Genomic DNA, 23233 nt, shown 5'->3' with positions numbered 1-23233 from the left:
CAAGAAATCTGTAGTCTCCCCACAAGATATTCCCTACATCCATTAGCTCCTTACACTGGGGGATTATTGTAAATGGTTTCCCTTATATTTCTGCCCCTGCTTTAAAATGGCACAACATACCCAATACCTTTTCCCTTTTAGCCATAAAATGTGAGTCATTTGGATAGTTTCACCATGCCCAAACTGCTCCTTCCCTCTGTTGCCTTTTCTCAGAGGGGCTGGAGGTCATAGATCTCTGCAGTAGTGTGGGCAGAGCAGAGTGAGGGATCTCAGAGAGTCGGACTATCTTTTTCCCCCCCCCCCGACGGTTGTGGGTTTTTCAGGCTCTTTGGCCGTGTTCTGAAGCTTGTTCTTCCTGACGTTTCGCCAGTCTCTGTGGCTGGCATCTTCAAAGGAACAGGAGTAGGAACTCTGTCCATGCTCTGTTCAGCATAACAACAACAACCATCATATCCAGGCCGCGAAAGCCTTCGAGAATCCTTTCCGCCCCCCCCCCCCCACAACAGCAGCAGCCATTAAATTGCTAGGGCTCACTGTGATCCGAGCCATCATAATTCAAGCGAGTTGTTTTATCTTTCCAGAAAGAGACAAAATTGTTTAGGAGGCAGGGCTGAGCATATTGGGCCCTTTAAAAATTCACTGCAGGCCATCCTCGTTAAAGAGAAGTGAGCACAGATCAAGGGTTTACCTGTATTCTTAGCTGTTTTGAGTTTGCTTATGTAAAAAGAGGATTTTTTTTTCATTAAAAAGGCATTAAATAAGAAGTATTCATTGCCTCCAGAGCACAGTTTTTCATAATGACGATTAAAATGCATGCTTCTAAAGGAATTATTGGATCTCTGCGACAATAATTCTATGGATTCACCTCTGATTTTTGCGATGCAAAAATGATCTGATGATCTGCCTCTAGGAGGAGCTATAATCCTTACATATCGCTGGAGTGTATCGTCCTAGATTCCTCCGTGGTCATTTGTGAGTTATCCAAATTAAGTGAATAATATTCCATCTTTCAGAGGTCAGACTCAAAAAATGAAGGTCCTAAATGAAGGTTTCCCCTGATTTTTCTTTTGCTCATATTTTCCTCATGCACAGCAAGGCTGTGGTAGGCCTTTTTCTTTCACAAAAAGCACATCACACACACCACAAAAATCTTCAGCCCTGCCCCATTTCATATCCAGACCCCCTGGGTCAATACTTGTCTGTCAAAAAGGATGTCCATAATGCCTCAGGCAACCATGAAAACAGCATTTAGATCCCTGTCCCCTGACTTTCTCAAGATAGAAACACTCACTCACAAAACTTTTTTTTGGGAAAGAAAACCAGGGCATAAAGTTTCCATTAAACACATTAAAGCTTCAAAGTGCTGGCCTGTTGACATGTAGGAAGAAGCTTGGCCAGCAAAAAGGTTTGATATAACTAGATTGTATAAAATAGTATACAAGCACTTATTTAAAAGCAGATCACAGAGTTTTCAGGAAGTTTCTGCTGGGATGTTCAGAGCCAAAGGTTTGGTTGAGGTGCAGTGTTCAGAGGTGCTCCAGTGAGTTTATGTCTGCTCGTGCCCATGTTTGTATTATTCTGGATGCATTCATTTGTGGCAATGGGAAGTAGGATTTTAGGTGAAGCCTGTAGGTGAGATTTCCTTTATCATGCCTTGCTTTTGCCGATGTTTAGAATAATTACTTTTTTCTGTGATAACTCTTGGATAAATACCACGGTCCAAATCTCATATTCTGAATCTCATGCCAGCTGTATTGTTCTGGAAGATATAATCCAAAAAAGTAGTCCCTCATCCCCACCTCATTCTCTGACTTTTCTTGGGTAGAATACAGTGTAGCATTCACAGCGATTAGAGATGACCGCCACCAAATAGGCAGTTTGTCCTAGAGATGGGGACTACTCACCATTTTCGTGAGTCATCCTGCTTTGTGATTTGTCAAATCTGACGAATCACAAAGCACGAAGCTTCCCCCCATGAACCCACAAAGCACAAATTTATTTGTCAACTCATAGGGGGTTACAAAATTCTGTGTCCCACTGCGGTCCCACCACTGTGCTGCCCCCCGCCATGCCACCGCCGTTGTCTGCAGCTGGCCTGTGCAGCCAAGGTCTGTAGAAAGGGACACTGGTTGCCTTTTGCAAAGATGGCAGCTGCGGCTTCATTTAGGATAGGGAAGTTGCAGCTGCCATGTTTGCAAAGGGCAGCCTGGTAGGGAGAGGAAGGGGTGGGGGATAGGCTGTGGGGCTGCCTATCAGCATGCCAATTAGCTGATTGGTAGGCCGGTAGGCAGAATGGGAAAGCCATAGGAAGAGAGGGGAGGCTAGCCTTCCCTCTCTTCCTATGGGGAAACGAATAAAAATGAGGAAATATTTATCCCTTCGTATTTGTTGGGGTCTCTGGAACCCATTAATATGAAGGGACAATATTTAACGAATCAACAATTTCTGACAAATATTGTGATCCTTTTTTTATTTGTCCCCATGCTTGTGCCCATCTCTAACAAAGATCCAGGTGGTGTACCATCTAGGTACTGACTAGACCAGATGTGATTAGCTTCAGCATGGTGGCTGCACGATGAACCTTCAGATATTCAGTTCTTCAAAACATCTCCATTTAATTAGTGTAGTATTTGTGTTTCTGTATCTATGATTCGAAGTGCCAGGAAATGATCCAATATAGTGATACAATGTCAGGCCCGTGTTGCAAGCAGGAAAGAGCATCCCAGTTTTTGCATAGAAAAGGGCAGCCTGAATGATGACAAAACCGGTGTAAGCAGTCAAGATGGTCTAAGGATGCCCTCTTGTGCTCACTACCATTCCTAAAGTGACATCAAGTGAGGGAAAATCCCAGAAACTGATTCCTTTTTCATCAATTAACCACTCCTCACCCAAACACAAATCAATTGTCAGGGCTGTTTTTTGACTGTTAATTTCAAAGTTAAAGTTTTTGTTTGGGCTGCTCTCGCTTTTAGAATTGTCTTGCAGAATGTTGATTTGCTGTGCCAGCACAATAATATAAATGTGCAAGAGCGCTGTGATAATGCATGAGGACGTTAGAGGGAGACCTCTTTAGCCCTTCATGTATTGTTTGACCACTGCTCTTGTCATTGGTTGATGACTCCTACCATGGGCTTTGATCATATGGATTGAACCTGGCAGAGTTCAACAACATCTGAAGAGCTGCAGAATCTGCACTTCTGCTCTTGAGCATGCCTTAGTGAGTTTATAAGTCATTTCAAAGGCTTACTTCTATTGAAGCTCTAGCTGAATGATACTCATATCTAGATCTCAGAAGGCTACATTTGAAGAGGAATTTGTTACACTACTTACTATGTCTTAGCCACCAGGTTTCAAAAGAGCCATTGCTCAGACTTCACGAATAACTTAATGCATTTCATGCATTAAGAATAATGCGTTTCAGGCTGCATTGTTCTTACCAGTAGCCAAAAAATTGCAAGCTGCATTGTTCTTACCAATAGCCAAAACACTTTCTAGTTTCCTCTGACAGGCAATTTTAATATTGCACTGTGGAAATGTTTTTAAAAAGGCAAACACCCCCCCCCCACACACAACCAACCAACCAGCCAACCAACCAAAAAACTCAGCCCAGAAAGAATACTTCCCTCGCTACTTAGGATTGAATGGCATGAATCTCTAATAAAGTGCCCCTAAAGTCTGTGCTCTGTCATAACTGAAGTATACTCACTACATAATGTTCAAAAAAACAATTTTTAATCAAGGGAAACCAGTTTTGTTGTGTCTGTGTTCATCACCGACTGATAGATCCCTGTGTACCAATCTCCCTTGTATTGTCTCAAGAGCTGTTTTGCAATTCCTTTTAAATGGATTATTGTTCCCTTTTTAACTTAAATAATTAACATTCACTCAAATAAATACACAGTGTGACAATTTCTTGAAAGGAAAGAAAGCATCATCAACTATAGATGGCTAAGGGACAAAGAGGCAAGATTGTTGACTCCATTTTGTACTCAGGTCAGTCTGACATCAGTCTATCTGGTTTTATGTGATTTAATTGTAGCATCGATACCCCAGCTGGCTGGTAAGATTACTCTGGCAATACCCTATGACACACTTTTAGGCAACCTGCACAGCAGGACACCACACAGTCATGGATTATAGTCTGCCAACCGCTTGACAAGTGCTCTGTTTTGGAAGTCCTGGACAAATAACCAAAATATGTTCATGCAGTTCATGGTGAGATAGCATATGTGGGTGCTGATACCCTACTTTTGACTTCTGAGCCAGGAATTGTGAAGGTCTGTTAATTTACTCTGTCCTCCAGATGTAAATACTGTATTTGCTGGTGTATAAGACTACTTTTTTGCCCTGAAAAACATGCCTCCAAGTGGGGGGGGTGTCATCTTATACGCCGGGTGCACTTCAGTTGGGATAGCCATAGCTGCCCATAGTGGCCTTCTGATGCTCGCCTGGTGCCCATAGTAGCCTCCCGATGCCTGCCCACCTCATTCTACATACTGTCCAGTATCGCGCGGTATCCAGCGCGGCCGCGGCGAGCATCAGCAGCGAGACAGGGGTGCCAGCCTTTTTGACGTGACCGGCCTGTTCTGCTCAGCGGGAAGCAGTGGTGCTCCGGCCCGGCCATTGTCTACGCAGAGCTCACACGTGCACACTTGCGCACTAGTGCTGGTCACAGGGTGCTGCAGTCCTGCTGCGGCCGTACAATTGTGACAATGAAAAGCACCTTTTATTTGGTGTGTGGAAGGTGTGCGGAAGAGGGGGTAGTCTTATATGGTGAGTATATAACAAATTCTATATTTTGAGTGGAAATATTGGGGGGTCATCTTATGCGCCCAGTCATCTTATACGCCGGCAAATACAGTATTTAAATCTGAATATAAATCATGACACCTGAGATGAATGTAATTTTCTCTTTTACCCCGTTTAGAGCTAGTTACGATGACACTGCTACCTATACTGCAGTGGCAACAAATGTGCACGGACAGGTGTCAACCAACGCTGCTGTCATTGTGAGACGTAAGTAAGCCATGGAAGCCATTGAAGAAGACACACATGCAAGGTTGCTTAAGATGCTTATGTCTCAACTGTGTCCTATTCCTTTCTTCTAGGATACAGAGGGGATGAAGAGCCCTACCCTGCTGGAATTCTCTCTGGTCACTGTAAGTTCACCTGACAGTATAGGACGTCACCCTATCAGAGTCAGAAGCCTCAGAAGGCTTTCTATTTTGCAAAATCATAGTAAAGTTGACTGCCAGCTTGGTGTGGAGTCCAGTTTCAGGTGCTGCTTTTGAACTATAAAGCACTGGCATGTTTCAGGACCACCTTTCGACCTCATACTCTCATTTTATGGACTTTCAGACTGGTTCTGCTCTGAATACCTGGCGCAGCTGCAGTCGTTTAGAATTTTGACAAAAAAGAAGAAGAAGAAGAAGAAGACCACCAAGTGGTCAAACTTTTTTAGGCTTTGGGGGTAAATCAAAACTGTGTTGCAGTTCTTGTTTCAGTTCTGGGGAAAGCACTCTCCTAAGATTTGTACATTTTGTTTGCATTTGTAATTTACCTTGTTGTTCATTCCAAACAACCTTTAAAAAAAGTGGAACAGAACTTCAGAAGAGTTACTTTTTTGAACTATACTACTCAGAATTCCTCAGCCATCCAAGACTGTAATAAAAAGAAAGAAGGAAGGAAGGAACTATTCCGGCCTCTAACTGAAATCTTATAGCAAAGAATGAGAGAAAACAGGGCAGAACTTCAGTGGATGATAAAATGGTGCCAAATAATTCCTTAGATTGGAGATGGATGATAGTTTTTAAAGAGAATTATCATCTCAGGGAATTACTGTACTTTAGATATTCAGGTATGCTTTTGTTTTTTACCTACAATCAATTGTATTTCATTATATTTCAAGGTTTTTTGAAGACTTGCAAAACCCTGCATGCTCTGTTTGACCAGAGGCAATAAGTATATACATCAAGGGTAATCATGTCCGTACTGTACCACCTTCAGCTGTCAGGCAGCATATGCTCCCTCTTTTAACTTCTATCTCCAAATCTGGGCCCTCTGTCTCTGTGTTTCCATAATGTTGAAGTTATTCCCTATGTATGGCCTGTATAACATCCTCCATGTGACCTTCATTTTTTTTCTTTGCCCACAGTGCCACTGCCTCTGGACATATGCTTCACTCATTTTGATGTTCAGTTTTTGGAGAAGTTTGGTGTCACGTTTGGTGTCGAGGGGGAAACCCTTACTCTCAGATGTGGTCTCCTGGTCACACCTGAGCTCACTCGTCTCCACCCTCGGGCTGAATGGTATAGAGATGGTATGCTGTCTTTTGCTTGTTTGTCTTCAGGCAACATATATGGCTGATCTTGAACTGATTATCCCTTTTGAAACAGAATGAATTAAAAAAACAAAGCTTGTTTTTTGGATATTCTTGTATGGACCTCTTACCTTTCCAAGAGCATCCAACATGTGTTAAATGACTAACATTTTAATGCAACTCTTTAATGGGTTCTGCATTCTTTTATTCATAGCTTTAGACCAGTAGAAAGTCCTTTTTGATACAGAGATAACTAATGGACTTCATATGATGCCTTCTTTTCTTACCAAGAACTGATTTTAGCATGATCAGTACAAAAAAGACTAGGTTTGCATTTGTTCTGACATACAGGTCATGTTTCATTTTCCTTCGGTATTAAAAATAATATTTTCCCCTTATCCCCCCCCAACGCCAAATTAATTATATGAACAATAAGCTGCTGAAGTGGACTTTTGTGGTTTCCTTCTGCTAATTAGACCAATGGGAATGCTGTGCATTGCTCCAAATTAGGATAGTGTAAAACATTTATTGGCTGTTAAAATCAATGGGATACAATGTATGCTAAAACCAGCTAAGCCAGATACTAAGATAGGGTTCATAGAGTTTAAAATGACCCAGAAATATTTTTGAGATTCTTTCTTCAGATCAAAATGATGGGAATCTCATCCCAGAATAACCAATGATCCATTTGTGCCAGCGGTCAGACCATTGGCAGCCATGATGATCAGCTGTTTAGCTGGGAGAAATGGACTAGAGTCAGGGAACTAAATCAGGCTCCTCCTCTTCCTCTCAAATAGCTTACCGTAGTTTGTGATATTGCTGATTACGGGATGAGATTATATTTGTACAACTGAAGATACTGGATCAAGTTGCACAGTTAAGTCCATAGCAACTATTTGTATCTAGATTATTACATATCCAGATGGATTACCACAATATGTTGCATATGGGGCTGCCTTTGAAGGCAATTCAGAACATTCAGTTGACATGAACTACAGGGCAAAGTGTATCCTGCCAGTCCTTAAACAGCTAGCAGTGCCTTGTGCATAGTGTTTCCTTTGTCATATCTCTGAATCCAGTCCAGGAAATGTTAGGATGCTCTATCAGGTTGTTTGTGAACTAGTTTTCTTCTAATTTTTGTTTGTGTGGTGTCAACACATTTGCTAGAGGAAGCCAGAAGCTCCTCTGTCTGCTGTTTTTACAACCAACCTTGTAAGCAACTCCTGTTTCACATTGGTTAAATCAGAAAGCCTTTTGATTTAAGTGTCTAATACAAGTGCCAGGCCAAGGAGAAAGAAATCATCAGTCTAATCAAATATTGGCTCTTCAAATGCATTGTACATTTTGACAAGTTTTCTAATGCAAGGTTAATACAAAGAAAAAGGAATCTCGGAAAGAAGCAAGTTGTTAGAGTTTACGAGTCAGTTCTCTAGAACCTTTCTGTGTCCAAAGTAAGAGAGAATCTGATTACGTAAGCAAGCAAAATAAAACAATCTCCACAAGACTCCCAAACCTAATCATAATATCTGCTTCAAGCTACTGCTTATAATGCGGTATTAATTTTTAAAATTGAATAAAAGGTGACGGATCATTATATTAAATAATACAAACAAGGTAACAATAATGAAATAGAAAGAAATAGCAACCTTTTCCTTGATAAAATGAAGGAGCCCCTCTTCGCAGGCAGTTCAAAGCCAGTTTTCATCACAGACTATACAGTATATCCCTTTAATAGTATAGATAGAACATATGAGGGTACCTGTCATGGTTCTATCCTATGGAATATTGGGTGAAGTACTTGAGCTCCCTGCTGTAGTTCAGTGGTATGCATGAAAGTTCTCTGGCAGAGAATAAGCATTTCACCCAACTACAGATCCCAGGATTTCTTAGAAAGAAGCCATAGTAGTTTGAATGAATCAAACTCTTATGACTATGTAGATAGTCTACATGCACCGTCTTTTCTCACGATACTGTATCTTCTTTTTCAGAAATAAGTGTAGGAAAAGTAAGTTTGGAGAAAAATGAAGATAAAGTTATGATGAAACCATCCATAGATGAGTAGTTCTCCCATGATGTTCTGGAATCTATTGCCTTGCCAGAAAACAAGCCATTGAAGCGAGCTATTTTTTAAATTAAAGCGTAGTTTGGCCCATGAACTGATAACCATATGAAGATCAACCAGTCTGAACTCATTCAACATATGAGTGTTGATCTTTCATAAGGACCCTGTTTATAACTTCCCATGGAACTGATGATTTCCAGGCGGCGTACTTAGGGTTCTTGCACAAACTTCGGTTGTTGTTTTAGGAGCTTATAGTATGATTCATAGAGAAGATTGCCGTTTTCTTGCTCCAGCCAGTATCATGCTGGAGAAGTCTCCCATGGCCTGGATTTTGTTTTCTTAGACAGAGTGATGGAAGATAGACATCCTAAGGAGGTGTTGTTACTCGACCTCCATACAGAGAAATAGCAAGCAATAGGTACCACTCAGGCCAGAAGCATAGGACTTTCCATCAGGTTTCATGAACAAATCCTAAGGAAAAGCAGTCAGAAGTATAGAACAATATCAGAGCCTCTCTCTAAGCTAGTGGTTCCCAGCCTCGAGTCTCCAGATGTTCTTGGATTAAAACTCCCAGAATCCTTCACCACTAGCTGTGCTGGCCAAGATATCTGGAGGTTATCCAAATCTGGGTGGGACAACAGATCCAGTGTATTCATGTGTTCACCTTTCCTGCACATCTCTACAGCCCTTACTTACTTTGCTTCAAGGTCGGAGGTTCTGGCCTCAGATAAGGAACATGCCACCATACTGCCTAGAAGTGTGCTTCTGCTTTAAAACAGCGAATCATGTAGTGTGTGTTGCCACAGCAACATCAACTTTTGGCAATAACAGGTTGCCTCGTTAGTGGGATTGAGTTTAAGGCAGCCCTGCTCCTGGTAAGTTGCCCACCTTGGACAAGAAGCTGATCTAACACTGAGTGATGAAGCTCAACAATACTTAGTTGACTAATAGATGAGGCAAGAAGTGGCTACAAGGGGGAGTAGTTTCACAAGCCTAAACACACAAGAAACTTACATATGAGTGGCTGAAAAAGTTAAATCTTGGTTTCAACATCATGTGGATAAGTAGCTGTCCTTAATAGTTTGCCTTCTTACTTGAAAATGTAGGACATATGTCAGTGTTGAGCAGTTGATTGTCCTGTGTAGCTACTTTTTAAAATGTTCAACCTACAGCTTTTACAATAAGTCCTATGCATTTGCATTTAATACTACTGGAACAGTCAAGCAGAACTCTGAATGTTTACTGTAACAAGGTAGCATTGATTAGAGTATATCTGTACGGACCATTTAAGAGGGACTGTCCTCCCCCTCAAAACTAACTAATCAAATATTAATATAATAATGTCTACAGCCAAGATAAAATATTCTCCACATTTTATTGCATCAACTGGACTAGTCAATCAGATTAATTTGCATTAATCTTGAGTAGCCACCTCTCACCTGTGAGAAATTCAAACTGAATTTGATTCACCGCTCAGCAGGAATGCCCCAAAGATTTTAAATTAAGTGTATATTTATAGCAGACTTCAGATTAAACTGAAATCTGGCCTGAAGTTATCTCCCCCCTCCCCTGTTTAATCTGACACATGCCTTGAATAGAGAAGTATATTTAAAAGGATCAAATGTGCATAAAGTGGTAACTCCCGATTAGGGGGTGCAGTCCAGCCAAAGTTATATTTAAATACCATTGATTTCACTGGGAGAACAAAGCCTGTGGTGCTTAACTCTCTGCTGTTGAAATCAGTAGGACTTAAATGTATTTATCCATGTTGAATCATGTGCTAGATTAGGTTTTCATGACATGGCTTTAAAATGATTGAGGTTTTGCAGGGAATGGGTGGCTCCAAGTGGGTTGGCTTGTTAAAAGTGGTAGCAGTGAGAGACATCCTCTGGTGAGGTCTCTGAGGGACAACTTTGAACAGTACAAAAATGGAGCCCACGTATCTTTATAATAAATGGAAATGAGGTGAATTTGAAGATTGGCAGTTCAGTCCTTAAAGGCAGAATTTCATCTGTTTTGAAACTTCCTCCTGAATATAATGGCCCTAAAATGGCTGCTTGAGTGGTTCATGAAGAACTGAATGGCATGGCGACTTGATGACAAGGGCTTAATGACCAGTTTCTTTCAGATGTGCTCATTAAAGAATCCAGGTGGACACAACCATTCTTTGGAGAAGGCCAGGCTGCCCTGTCTTTCAGCCACTTGAACAAAGATGATGAAGGCTTGTATACCTTGCGTATCGTTTCAAGAGGAGGAATCAGCGAATACAGCGCATTCCTGTTTGTGAGAGGTATGACCAGAGCTATAACCAGTTGTCTTAGAGTCCAGGGCAAGCAGCATAAAAGATGGCTAGCACATACACACACTGACTCCAGTGCCTGTAGGACCCACTCATTTTCACCGGGTGCCTCCTCTGCTCAGCACAAGGACTATGTGGGAAGCGGGCAGAGCAGGTGGGCAAGCAAGCATGGTTCCACTTCCTGGATCACCGCTGTATCCCTGACAATCTTCTCTGCTCTGCCACCAGCTCTCTACCTCCTGCTACTGTCATGTCACAGAAATGCCCACAGCAGCCTAGTCTGACCCACGTCTGCCAGGAGGGAGGGATGTGGGAGGATTAACTTCAAGATCTAGGGGTGGCTGAGACGTAGACTCATGGCACATAGCTGCATGGTACCCGTAGCAAGGAATCAGACTCCTGGGTGAGGTTTTTTGAGCCCTCTAAATTTTGATGTTTGGGGATCAAAACCTACTCATGATGCCCTAGTTACAACTCTGGATGTGTCACTCTTATTTTGTTGTTGTTCATAGCTTGTTGTTGTCCCCCCCATTTTTGTTACCTGACCTTCTAAGCTGAAAAAATCAAATTGCTCGCTGTCACCAAACGCCATCACCATGAATGTTTGGAATCATGTGTCTTACATGGGCGTAGTCAAAAATATTTGTTTCTACCTGATGCAGAGCATCCCACCCACCCAAACCAAGTTGCATGTTCCTCAAAGCCAGCAGTCAAAATATAACAGCAATAAACTGAATAAATCAATAATTTGCTGTCTTGCCTTGACACTTGAAATCTGTCGTCTCAGGTGGCTGCCCCACTCTGCCTAATGGCAGGGCCAGGCCTGCTCTAGGAAGCACTCAATTCCATTGATTATGGTGTCATGGCTGACTGTTGTTCAGACAGTAGTTCAGAAACTTGCATGTCTAGAACAAAGTACTTGCGCTTTTTCAAGAATTTAGCCTTAATTATGTAACACCTGAGGAAGAAAAGAGAAAGGTTTGCCTAAGAGGGTTTAAAAAAAGCACTGATGAAAGGGAGGTGAATATATTAAGACTGAATGAAGGTCACAGGTTGACCTCACATTTGCATTGAGAATTCCCCTTGCGACTTAGAATAAGGTGATGCAAATCCTTAGGGGCAGAAACTCAGCAACACGTTTCTTTTTCTTTAAAATGAGCACATTTCTATACATGCAACCTTTGAGATTCAGTTAAAAGCAGCAGTCTGTATCCTTAGTGGGTGTTACTACATGGGCATTTGTCCTGCTGTTTAGTCCTTTCTGAGGATTGGCTGTTTTCTTCCTTTTCCTTGCAACCATGTAACATGTCAACATGAACTGATATGTCCCCAGAACATTCCTATGCACACCTTTTTGGGCTGCTGTCAGAGTCTACTCCCTTTCGGTTCATTTCCAGCACATGTGATTGCTGGGACTGAACCAAAAGCAGATGGCCTGCACTTAATTTTCCATCTGCTTCCAATTTCCCAATATCATTAAGTGGCTTGTACAATTTAGCCACTTTATGATATTGGGAAATTAAAACTTTCTGTCTTTCTCTGTGAATGGCGGGAGGAAGGAGGCAATCTTTTTTTTTTTTTTACAAAAAAAGTCTATTAGGCAATCCTGATGCCCTGTACATTTTAAGGGGGAAAATGGAAAGCTTCCTCCCAGAAATGGAGGAGACAGGAGAGGGCAAAGAGTGGGATTTTGTTTTGTTTTGTTTTTGTTCTTTTTCCTTTAAAGGGAGACAGGCAAAATATGTCATTTTGATTCAAGGATGGCATCTCTGTATGGCCTTACATAACCCTATTTAGCCTGATCCAGCCTGCTGTAACTGAGCCATCTGCCAAGCACTGTGCTGAAAGCATACACTCTATGGCACCTAATTACTTGTGAGGTGAGGCTAAATGATTTCAGTAGGATTTGCTTCCAAGTAAAGAGGTCCAGCCCAATACCTTTTGCTGCTTGAGGAGATAAACAAGAAAGCATCACGCAACAAACACAAAGACACTGACACAGAGACACAGACACAAAACAGACACATAGAGGTACTCACTAGTTGAAATCCTGTATAACTTTCGAAAGTGAATTTCTGTAAGTTAAGAAATCTTGACAAACATTGTCTATTGCATGCTGAGTTATGTGAGTCAGCATCGCTCAGTGATTTAGGCATCTGGCTATGGAGCCAGAGGTTGGGAGTTTGATTCTCCACTGTGCTTCCTTGACAGGAGCTACACTTGATAGGGTCCCTTCCAGGTGTGATCAGAAGGATAATGACGATTGAACAGATAAAGTCTACAAATATTTTGATTAACTTACAGGAATTCACCTCTAAAGGTTAAGCCCACAGTGTAACCATGCAACAGGATTTCAGCCTCTGTCTAAAAACGCTGTAGTTCAATTCTGCTGTGTAAGGTAGAATTTTGATTAAACAGAAAAGGACCTGAAGGTATGGCTGCCTAGAAACCTTCTAATATGAGTGTTTCAAGACAGGCTTTGCTCAATAATCACAGTGCTGCCCTCTGCAACATTTGCCCCCTGAGGAAGCTTCTTTAGTCTACCTAATGGTAGGGCCAGCCAGGAAGGTGCACTCAGGATTGTATCCTAAAAATAAACTACTTTATACAAGAAAAATCTCCATGCCATTACATTTAGGTGTGTAGGCATATAGGATTTAATGCCTTAATTTCTCACTGTGAAAGAAACACCTACATTGCCACATAAAAAGCCGGCCTTCCTGTTTTCCTCTCCCCAGAGTGACAGCGTCATTGCTTTTCCAAAGCAATTAGCCATCCCTCACTCAAAAATCAAAGTGAAGAATTTTACCTCAGAAGGATAAATATGGTAGAAGAAGGACACACGCAAGAAAGAGCAGAATGTTAGCAGGGACTGGCTTTTTAGCAGAGAGACTGGAAATTTACCATATTTTCTCAGACAGAATAGCCACTGACTGTGCTGGGTTGAGGATTTTGGGAGCTGTAGTTTTTTTTAAAAAAAGAGCAATGTTTCCAAACTCTCTCTATATTCACTGATGAAACTATAGACTTAGAAGGAACTTCAAGACATGATAGGTGTTGAAAATGCTTTCAGAGTGTACACAGTGTGGAAAATGTACATTTTGGCTCTTGAGGGACATCTGCATAGAGATTATGTATATAAATTGTAATCCCTTTACGAGATTATAATTGGATCCTTCATGCTATGAAGGCAACTGTGATTTACCGAAGTATCAGATTTATGGTTTCATTTCTTTTTAATGCTGCTCTGGTTAGTTTCACAGAAATCCCAAATAAAGTATCATGCACCATGTCTAGTTAAACTGAGGCCACAGTGTGATTTATTTTGGATTGTTCTTTGATTTTAGATGCTGATGCACCAGTCATTGGGGCACCGGGAGCACCAATGGATGTGAAATGCCACGATGCTAACAGGGACTATGTTATTATTACCTGGAAACCACCAAACACAACTCACGAAGCTCCAGTTATTGGATATTTTGTAGACAGGTATACATAGGCCTGCAGGCAAAAGTATTTTTCTTTAGCATACCCATTCCAGAAAAATATTTAAATAAAGCATAGCTTTTTAAGTGGAAGTTTTACAATGGTTTTGCTCCCTGTAGTATGTTAAATCAGAATCATTCAAACCCCTGTTATTGCTCCTGTTTCTGTCTGTTGTTGTGTGGTTTCTCCACAAATAAAAATTCATCATCCCTAGCCCCAAAGATTTTGAGCTGGTTCATACTTGCATGTACATCACCTAACTCTACTTGCATGTACATCACCTCGGTGACTCACAGCATATGAACCAAATCAGTCTTGGAACAGTTGCTTTTGGACAGAAATGTATAGGAATCCCCATCACTTTTGAGGACTTGCTGTTTAGTTGTTAAGTTGTGTCCGACTCTTTGTGACCCTATGGACCAGAGCACGCCAGGCCCTCCTGTCTTCCACTGCCTCAAATTCATGTTGGTCACTTCGCAGAAACTGTCCAGCCATCTCGTCCTCTGTCGTCCCCTTTTCCTCTTGCCTTCACTCTTTCCCAACATCAGGGCCTTTTCCAGGGAGTCCTCTCTTCTCATGAGATGGCCAAAGTATTGGAGCCTCAGCTTCAGGATCTGTCCTTCCAGTGAGCACTCAAGGTTGATTTCCTTCAGAATGGATAGGATTGTTCTCCTTGCAGTCCAGGGCACTCTCAAGAGTCTCCTCCAGCACCACAGTTTCTTGGACTACAACTCCCAAAATCCTGTAACTATCACTGGCAAACAAGCAACTTTTCCAAACTTTGGAACCAACTCCATTTATGGCCATTTTATCTCAGATGATCTGAAATCCTCTTGGGGGATAAGTATGTATGAGTGTTGGGGGGAGTTCATTTCCGTGTGTGAGCTGCTGTATCGCATTGCAGCCATTAAGTGACCAGCATATTTGTGTTAATGGATTGGTTTCTTACAGCAGGAGGTGTCCTTCTGGTCAGTATAATGCAGGACTCTGGGAGGAGATTGTCATTACATTCCCTTTGTACCATAAATTACACCAGGATCCTGTCTGCTACCCCATTGTCATTGTATTCATTGACCCTTGCTCTAGCGTCAGCTGTAGGTGACAGGCCTAATGTGTGTGGCAATAAAGTAACATACAGTACATGAGAGTGGCCTTGGCTGTCAGATAGGTGGTATAAAAAATCAAATGAATGAATGAATGAATGAATGAACGAATAAACGAATAAACGAATAAACGAATAAACGAATAAATGAATAAACGAATAAATGAATAAACGAATAAATACATGTACTCAAATTTCCCACATGGTTTGCCCACTCCATATCATGCCATTAGTCAAATATTCCTAGTGCTCTGTTGCTTAAATTGTTTATTAGAATATGTTGAAAACTTTCCTGCCTACCTGTTTTTGTTTTTAAACTAGGTGTGAAGTGGGTACTGAAAACTGGGTTCAGTGCAATGATGCTCCCGTAAAAATCTGCCAGTACCCAGTGACTGGATTGTTTGAAGGCCGTTCCTACGTGTTCCGTGTGAGGGCTGTCAACCAGGCTGGCATCAGCAGGCCATCTCGGATCTCTGAGGCAGTAGCAGCTCTTGATCCTCTTGACTTGGAGAGGTTGCAAAGTAAGTTGTTCGGTGGGTTACAGGAGTTCTTCAGCATTTGTTATGTGACTCTAAATCCACTTACAAAGCAGTAAAGCTAAACTGCATGATATGTTCAATTCATAGGTCTATCTGTTTTATTTATTTGAATTATAAATAATAATTATAAATAGGGGACCTAGGGTGGCTCACAACAGGTAAAATAAATTTTAAAACACTCCATATCACAATTAAAAAAACCCAATTAAACATAGATTAAGTTTAAAACAATGAAGCATAAAAACAATTTAAAAACATGAAAAGCATATAAGATCTCAGCATGCCTGAAGGCCTGCTTGAAAAGGAAGGTCTTAGACGGATGACAGAAGGAGAAGAGGAAGGGGGCCAACCTGGCTTTTCAGGGAAGGGCATTCCAAAGCCTGGAAGCAGCCACTAAGAAGGCCTTCTCTCGTGTCCTTACCAAGCAAGTTTGGGAAGGTGGTAGAACCAAGAAAACGGCCTCCCTAGAAGATCTTAAGAGCTGATAAAGCTCATATGGGGTGGATACGATCCTTCAAATAGCTTGGACCCAAGCCATATTGGTAGTCTCAACTAGAACAGACTCATTGGCTGAAATCCAGTACTAGGTCATATCTTGGGTAGATCTCTGGAACTTGCATTGGTGTGACTCACCAAATCCCCACTGACTGAATTGTCTTCCTCTAGTTGTGAGTTTCTGTTGGATTCTAGTCATTGAACTGTTTCTTTAATTTTATTTTGTGGCTCTCCACATATGGAAATCACATTGATTTAACACAGTGGTTCTTAACCTTGGGTCCCAGATATTTTTGGACTGCAACTCCCAAAAATCCTGGCCAGCACAGCCAGTGTGTTGAAGGCTTCTGGGAGTTTTAGTCTAAGAACCTCTGGGGGGCCTAAGGTTGAGAACCACTGATTTAATGGGACTCAGCTAGTTAGGACTATCAGTAGCATTTTGGCCATAGGTGATCAAATAATTAGTCTGTTTCTCCTTTTTTTCTACACACATGTAAGCTTATGGGTCCCCATTAATCCAAACTGAGATTACTATGTATAAGGAGGGAAGGTTTAATTCTTCCCCCCTTTAATATTCCTTGAAATATGTATGAGTTTTAAAAAGAAAAAAGAGAACTTCACTATCCCATCTACTGAGAGGGACAAATATTGACAGGAAAGCAGGTGTTGGGAGAGGTTTAAACCTCTGTTGCCCGTGTATAGTATTCATGATCTGGATCCAGACCCTGGGACTTGTTCTATGTTGTGTGCCATTAAGTCAGAACCCACTTACAGTGGGGTCTTGACTTGAGAACTTAATCCGTATTGGAAGGCAGTTCTCAAGTCAAAAAGTTCTCAGGTCAAATCTGCATTTCCCATAGGAATGCATTGAGAACCGTTTGATCCGTATCTGCTCTTTTCCGTCCATAGAAATTAATGGGAAGCTGCTATTCCTCCTTCAACCACTAGAGGGGGATATTTTGTTTCTTTTTTTCTTAGGTCAAGAAAGGTTCAGGGAAGGCAGGGAAAATACAGTCCAGGCAGTACAGTGGACCCTTGACTTATAGAATTAATCCGTATTGGAACGGTGGCTGCAGGTCAAAAAGTCTGTAGGTCAAGTCTCCATTGAGCTACAGTGCATTGAAAACCGATTAATCCCGTAACAGGCCATTTTTGTTCCATTTTGGTTTTTTTCTGGTCTGTAAGTCAAATCTCAGTCTGCAAGTCAAATCTAAATTTTGCGGCCGGAGAAGTCTGTAACTCAAAAAGTCTGTAAGTCAAGGGTCCACTGTATAGTTATCTTAATAGAGCTTTCACAGTAAGTGAGCTACTGTATCTAAGTTGTGGTTTTACCAGTTCCACTCCCTCAGTAAGTTTCCATGACCAAGTAGGGATTTGAACCCATGTTTTCTGAGTCTGCCTGGCAATCTATCCACTAAATCACACTGGTTATCCATAGTATTAACTCGTGTACAAAGAAAAATAGTGGGGCAGCTGCACGCTGCTAACGTAAGTGTGTCATCTGATTTTAGTGACTGAATTCAGTGACACCCCCCTTTGAGGAATAATTGTTAGGATTGCACTTCCAGTCAAGAAAAAGTGAGAAGAAGATGGTGTTTCTCTTACACCAGTGAGACACAGAAGTAACTTTTGTCTCTTCAGAGAGGAAGGGAGCTGTTTGTCCTCCCTCCCAATATATTTCCATGCTAAATGAGAATGCAAGAGAACAAAGACCTTATGATGTCCTCTACTCTTGAAAGTCTTGGGCTGTAATTTAAAGGTAATGGCTGTGATCAAGTGGTTCCTTTTAGCTGTGCTGAGGAGCTTGCATGCATTTATATTTCATTATTTCCATATGATAATCCAGGTCTCAGATATGATACACAATGTATACAGATTTCTGCCTGCTGCAGGATTCTGCCCAGTCTGCAGCTTCCCCCTCCCCTCTCAAATGAATCACACAAGCCCTCAAACCTCCCCTGGTTATGTCAGGTTACAAATAATTCACTCTGACATGGTTTAGAGATTTCCATATGGATGGTCCTCTCCCCTTAGCATGAAGTGGTCAAATCCTTGCCTAGCCAGCTAGAACTGATTTCCATTGCTCTCGGATTCCATCCTAGATGCCAATGGTTATGTCTGGGTTAGTTTGCTAGGACTGTTCTTTAAAAAGTAATAATTCAAGGAAGCGGACTGGAAAGAAAGAAACACACACACAGAGAGAGAGAGAGAGAGAGAGAGAGAGAGAGAGAGAGAGAGAGAATGAAAGAGAATTGCTTTTAAGATAATACTTTGATTAAGCCAATTCAAAGATTGCACAATAACATCTCACTTACCAGTGGGCCTAATTTAAGTACTGTATCAAGAAGATTTTTTGTTTTCTTAACAGCTGATACAGCTACAGTATATCACAGAAGTGAGTACACCCCATCACATTTCATAAGTATTTTAATATATATTTTCCTGTTACAACACTGAAGAAATGACACTTGGCTACAATGTAAAGCAGTGAGTATACAGCTTGTATAACAGTGTAAATGTGCTGTCCCCTCAAAATAACGCAACACACAGCCATTAATGTCTAAACCGCTGGCAACAAACGTGAGTACACTCCTAGGTGACAATGTCCAAAATGGGCACAAAGTGTTGATATTTTGTGTGGCCACCATTATTTTCCAGCACTGCCTTAACCCTCTTTGGCACAGAGTTCATCAGAGCTTCACAGGTTGCCACTGGAGTCCTCTTCCACTCCTCAATGACAGCTGGTGGATGTTAGAGACCTTGCGGACCTCTGCCTTCCATTTCAGGATGCCCCACAGGTGCTCAATAGGGTTTAAGTTTGGAGACATGCTTGGCCAGTCCATCACCTTTACCCTCAGCTTCTTTAGCAAGGCAGCGGTCGTTTTGGTGGTATGTTTGGGATCATTACTCGTATCGTGTTGGAATATTGCCCTCCGGCCCAGTCTCTGAAGGGAGGGGATCATGCTGTGCTTCAGTATGTCACAGTACATGTTGGCATTCATGGTTCCCTCAATGAATGGTAGCTCCCCAGTGCCGGCAGCACTCATGCAGCCCCAGACCGTGACACTCCCACCACCAAGCTTGACTGTAGGCATGACACACTTGTCTTTGTACTCCTCACCTGGTTTGCTGCCATGTGCACTTGACACCATCTGAACCAAATAAATTTATCTTAGTCTCACTGGACCACGGGACATGGTTCCAGAAATTCATGTCCTTAGTCTGCTTGTCTGCAACAAACCGTATGTGGGCTTTCTTGTGCATCATCTTTAGAAGAGGCTTCCTTCTGGGACGACAGCCCTAGAAACCAATTTGATGAAGTGTGCAGCGTATAGTCTGAGCACGGACAGGCTGACCCCTCCACCCCTTCAACCTCTGCAGCAATGCTGGCAGAACTCATACGTCTATTTCCCAAAACCAGTCTCTGGATATGACACTGAGCACCGGCACTCAGCTTCTTTGGTTGACCATGGCGAGGCCTGTTCTGAGCGGAACCTGTCTTGCTAAACCACTGTATCGTCTTGACCACTGTGCTGCAGCTCAGTCTCAGGGTTTTGGCAATCTTCTTATAGCCTTGGCCATCTTTTTGTAGAGCAACAATTGTTTTTTTTCAGATCCTCAGGTAGTTCATTACCATGAGGTGCCATGTGGAACTTCCAGTGACCAGTCTGAGAGAGTGAGAGAGATAACATTTGCTCCCCCTTCACACCTGAGACTTGTGACACTAACAAGTTTCATGATATCAGGAAGGGAAATAGCTGTTGTTCTTTAGTCATTAAGTTGTGTCCGACTCTTTGTGATCCCATGAACCAGAGCACGCCAGGCCCTTTTGTCTTCCACTGCCTTCTGTAGTTTGGTCCAATTTGGACATTGTCACTTAGGGGTGTACTCACTTTTGTTGCCAGCGGTTTAGACATTAATGGCTGTGTGTTGCATTATTTTGAGGGTACAGCACATTTACACTGTTATACAAGCTGTAATGCTCACTGCTTTATGTTGCAGCCAAATTTCATTTCTTCAGTGTTGTCACATGAAAAGATATACTAAAATATTTATGAAATGTGAGGGCGTATACTCACTTCTGTGATATACTGTACATGTGAGTAAAAAAACAATGAAATTCGGACATTTATTTCTGAAGAATTTAGCACTGTATGAAACACACTACTGGTTAAAATACTAACTGCAACCGCCACATGAACTTCATTTCATTTTGACCCATGGCATGATAGTGAACAACATCAGAAAAGCCATGCTGGTTGAGGAATTAAATTGTTTGAGGAATCAGACTATGATGAAGACAGCCATTCCCTGTCACTTGTCCTAAGAATGTGATCCCAATGACCTGGATGCAAAATATTCTCCCACTGGTGGGAGCTTTCTCTGACCCGAGGTCCTCCATCAAAGGGAGAGAGGGAAATGACTTTTATTGATTCCTCTTTCCAATTTCCTGCAAACTCTGAAAAAGGTACACCAAAGGGTTGTAGAACCCTTGAGAAGCCCTGGTTGGGGTCTGCAGGAGGAGAGAGAATCTATAAAGCCAGTCCCCTTCAGCTAGTAACATCTTTCACTGGACTAGAAAGTTCCCAAAGAAGGTCAGGAGAACTTTAGTTTGTAGTGGGCGTAACCACACTTCACAGGTTCCCAGATGGTAGAGATTCCATTCTTAAACACGGCTATTAGAGTAATAGTTATTGTGGTGTAGTGGGCAGACAAGGGCTTAGGTCTGGCTTGAAATCCCTGCTCAGCCATGGAAACTTGTGGTGGTGGTTGGTGATGGTAAAAACACTCCTTAAATATCTCACACACCTTGAAAACGCTTCTATGGTTAGAACATGAGAACATAAGAAGAGCCCTGCTGGACCAGGCCAAGGGCCCATCTAGTCCAGCTTCCTGTATCTCACAGTGGCCCCCACCAGATGCCTCTGGGAGCACATGAGACAACTAGATACTTCTCTCCTGATCCCCCTCCCCTCCATCTGGCATTTGGAGGTCCCTTCCTTCTAAGCCTGGAGATTATACATCTCCATCATGGCTTGTGACCTGTGATGGAGGTTTCCCTCCAGGAATCTGTCCAATCCCCTTTTAAAGGCTACCAGAAGTTGAATATGTCTTGATGACACAACAAATAAAGATCAGGTTAATTACCAGCCACATCTCCATGTTGTCAAATCCTTTTTAAAAAACCACACACCTCTGCAAATTGCCACAACAATCATTTATGTAGGAACAGAAAAGCAACAGTATGCCTGAAGAAGTATTTGTTGTTGTTGTTGTGAGTGTCCTTACATCCTCACATTTCAAGAGAAATGAAGGTGATAACTTCTTGTCAAACTTCTAGTTTCATCAGATTTAAAATATAGTCTTTAATTCTTAGTTAACCTTTTATGTATATATCTAATTTTGCTGCTATTTATCAACTTAAAATCAACCAGAACACTGGGCAATATTCTAGGCATAAAAACTCATAATACACAATAGTAGCAGTAACAATGAATACCCAGCTTGCTGGGGGTGGGGAGTGTGGAATGTGTTGTTTGTGTAATTATTCTGTGAACCATCCAAAGAGTGGTCTAGCAATATGGGGTGGTATATAAATCGAAACAACAAGAATGAATTAAGGAATGTAAAAGTGACATTTGTAGTTAAGAGCATTGTTGAGAATGCCTGAATTCATTTAGTTAGCACAGAGCATTAAATGTGAGTAATTAATTTTTGTTTTGCTCTTTAGCTATTCATTTGGATGGAGGCAAAGATATTGTCATCTATCAAGACGACCTTGAAGGTATGGCATTTGTCTTCTGTTTTGCTTGAACTACATCTTCATCAGTGCTCCTCTCTACCAGCTCTGAGTACTTTGTTTGGTTCCTGCTCTCCTTGCGCCATCTTCTCTCCTTCTCCTTAGCTTTTCAAGTTTTGTGTGTGTTTGTTTTTGAAGTTTCTTTCCCTATATAGAAACTTGAAAACAAAACCAGAGTTATTAGAACGTTGCAAATTTGAATACTGTGGAAATTGCTTGCTGTCCTCAAGTGCTTGTGAGGTGTTGCACACAATCAGGGTTTATCAGTACTACATTTTAGCTGCTATGATTGTCCTTCAAAAATCCTGGGAACCATAATTCATTGACATGCTTACATGCAGGGGCCAGGAAGTTGGTGCCTTCTGGATCTTTTAGACTGTAGTTTGGACTGGACTAAACTAGCGAGATCAAGGGCAAAGCATTATGGGCGCTGTAATTTGAACTATCTGGAGGCTATGAAGTTATTTGTCCCAACAAAAATGCTCTTTCCCACCCATCCAGACCACAATTGTAATGAACAATGGTGGCAAGAAGCAGAAATGAGGTGCTAGTCTAGTTGAACCTGTTTGGGGGTTGCAGGGGAGGAACAGTGGAATTCTCAGTGTATTCAGGTAGTACAAGATGTGTACATTAAAATTTTCCATTAACAACCCAGTTCTAACCCTACTCACAACGCTACTGCTGTTGCTGAGCCCCAAATTCATTGAAATTCTCAGAGGGGCAGAAAATATCCCACGTCACTTAATGCAAGTGGTTTTCCTTGAATCCGATGCATGGGGGCTTGAATGAAATAGGCTTCTTTGGCCCTCCCATTTCAATGTTTGAGCGGCCTCAGTTCCTTCTGCTGCCTGTCACCTCTTTATAAGAAGCCTGCTTTGAAGATGTGGACCTTCTGCTTTAGAGACTTGGGCAGGGTAGCAGGCAGCGAAGGTGGCTCAGAGTGAGGAGAAGTTCGTTTTTAACATAGCAACACTGAGGATTTCCCAGCTAGCACTGAAAATTTGCTGTTCCAAGCTCTGAGTCTTTCTTTCTCACACACAAACACATTGCAGGACCATTCTTTGCTGTGTTGACTGGAGGATTCATGATGTCAGTGTCATTTTTTATGGCATTCTGGTGGTTGTGGTTTAA

General features: G+C 41.8%; 1 protein-coding gene across 1 annotated transcript in view; it reads left to right on the top strand.

The window, feature by feature from the left end:
• The window catches only part of MYOM2 (myomesin 2), a 96043-nt gene that overhangs the window by 19814 nt on the left and 52996 nt on the right, over window positions 1-23233 (top strand). The window contains exons 6-12 of the mRNA XM_020782643.3: window positions 4928-5016; window positions 5109-5159; window positions 6155-6319; window positions 10510-10671; window positions 14028-14169; window positions 15590-15789; window positions 22034-22087. Coding sequence (XP_020638302.3) covers window positions 4928-5016; window positions 5109-5159; window positions 6155-6319; window positions 10510-10671; window positions 14028-14169; window positions 15590-15789; window positions 22034-22087 — 863 coding nt within the window. The remainder of the gene's footprint in view (window positions 1-4927; window positions 5017-5108; window positions 5160-6154; window positions 6320-10509; window positions 10672-14027; window positions 14170-15589; window positions 15790-22033; window positions 22088-23233) is intronic.

This window comes from Pogona vitticeps, chromosome 1, assembly GCF_051106095.1.
Source record: "Pogona vitticeps strain Pit_001003342236 chromosome 1, PviZW2.1, whole genome shotgun sequence".
Taxonomy (NCBI): domain Eukaryota; kingdom Metazoa; phylum Chordata; class Lepidosauria; order Squamata; family Agamidae; genus Pogona; species Pogona vitticeps.
The sequence above is the reverse complement of the archived record's forward strand: the minus strand, read 5'-3'. Positions and strand labels throughout refer to the sequence as shown.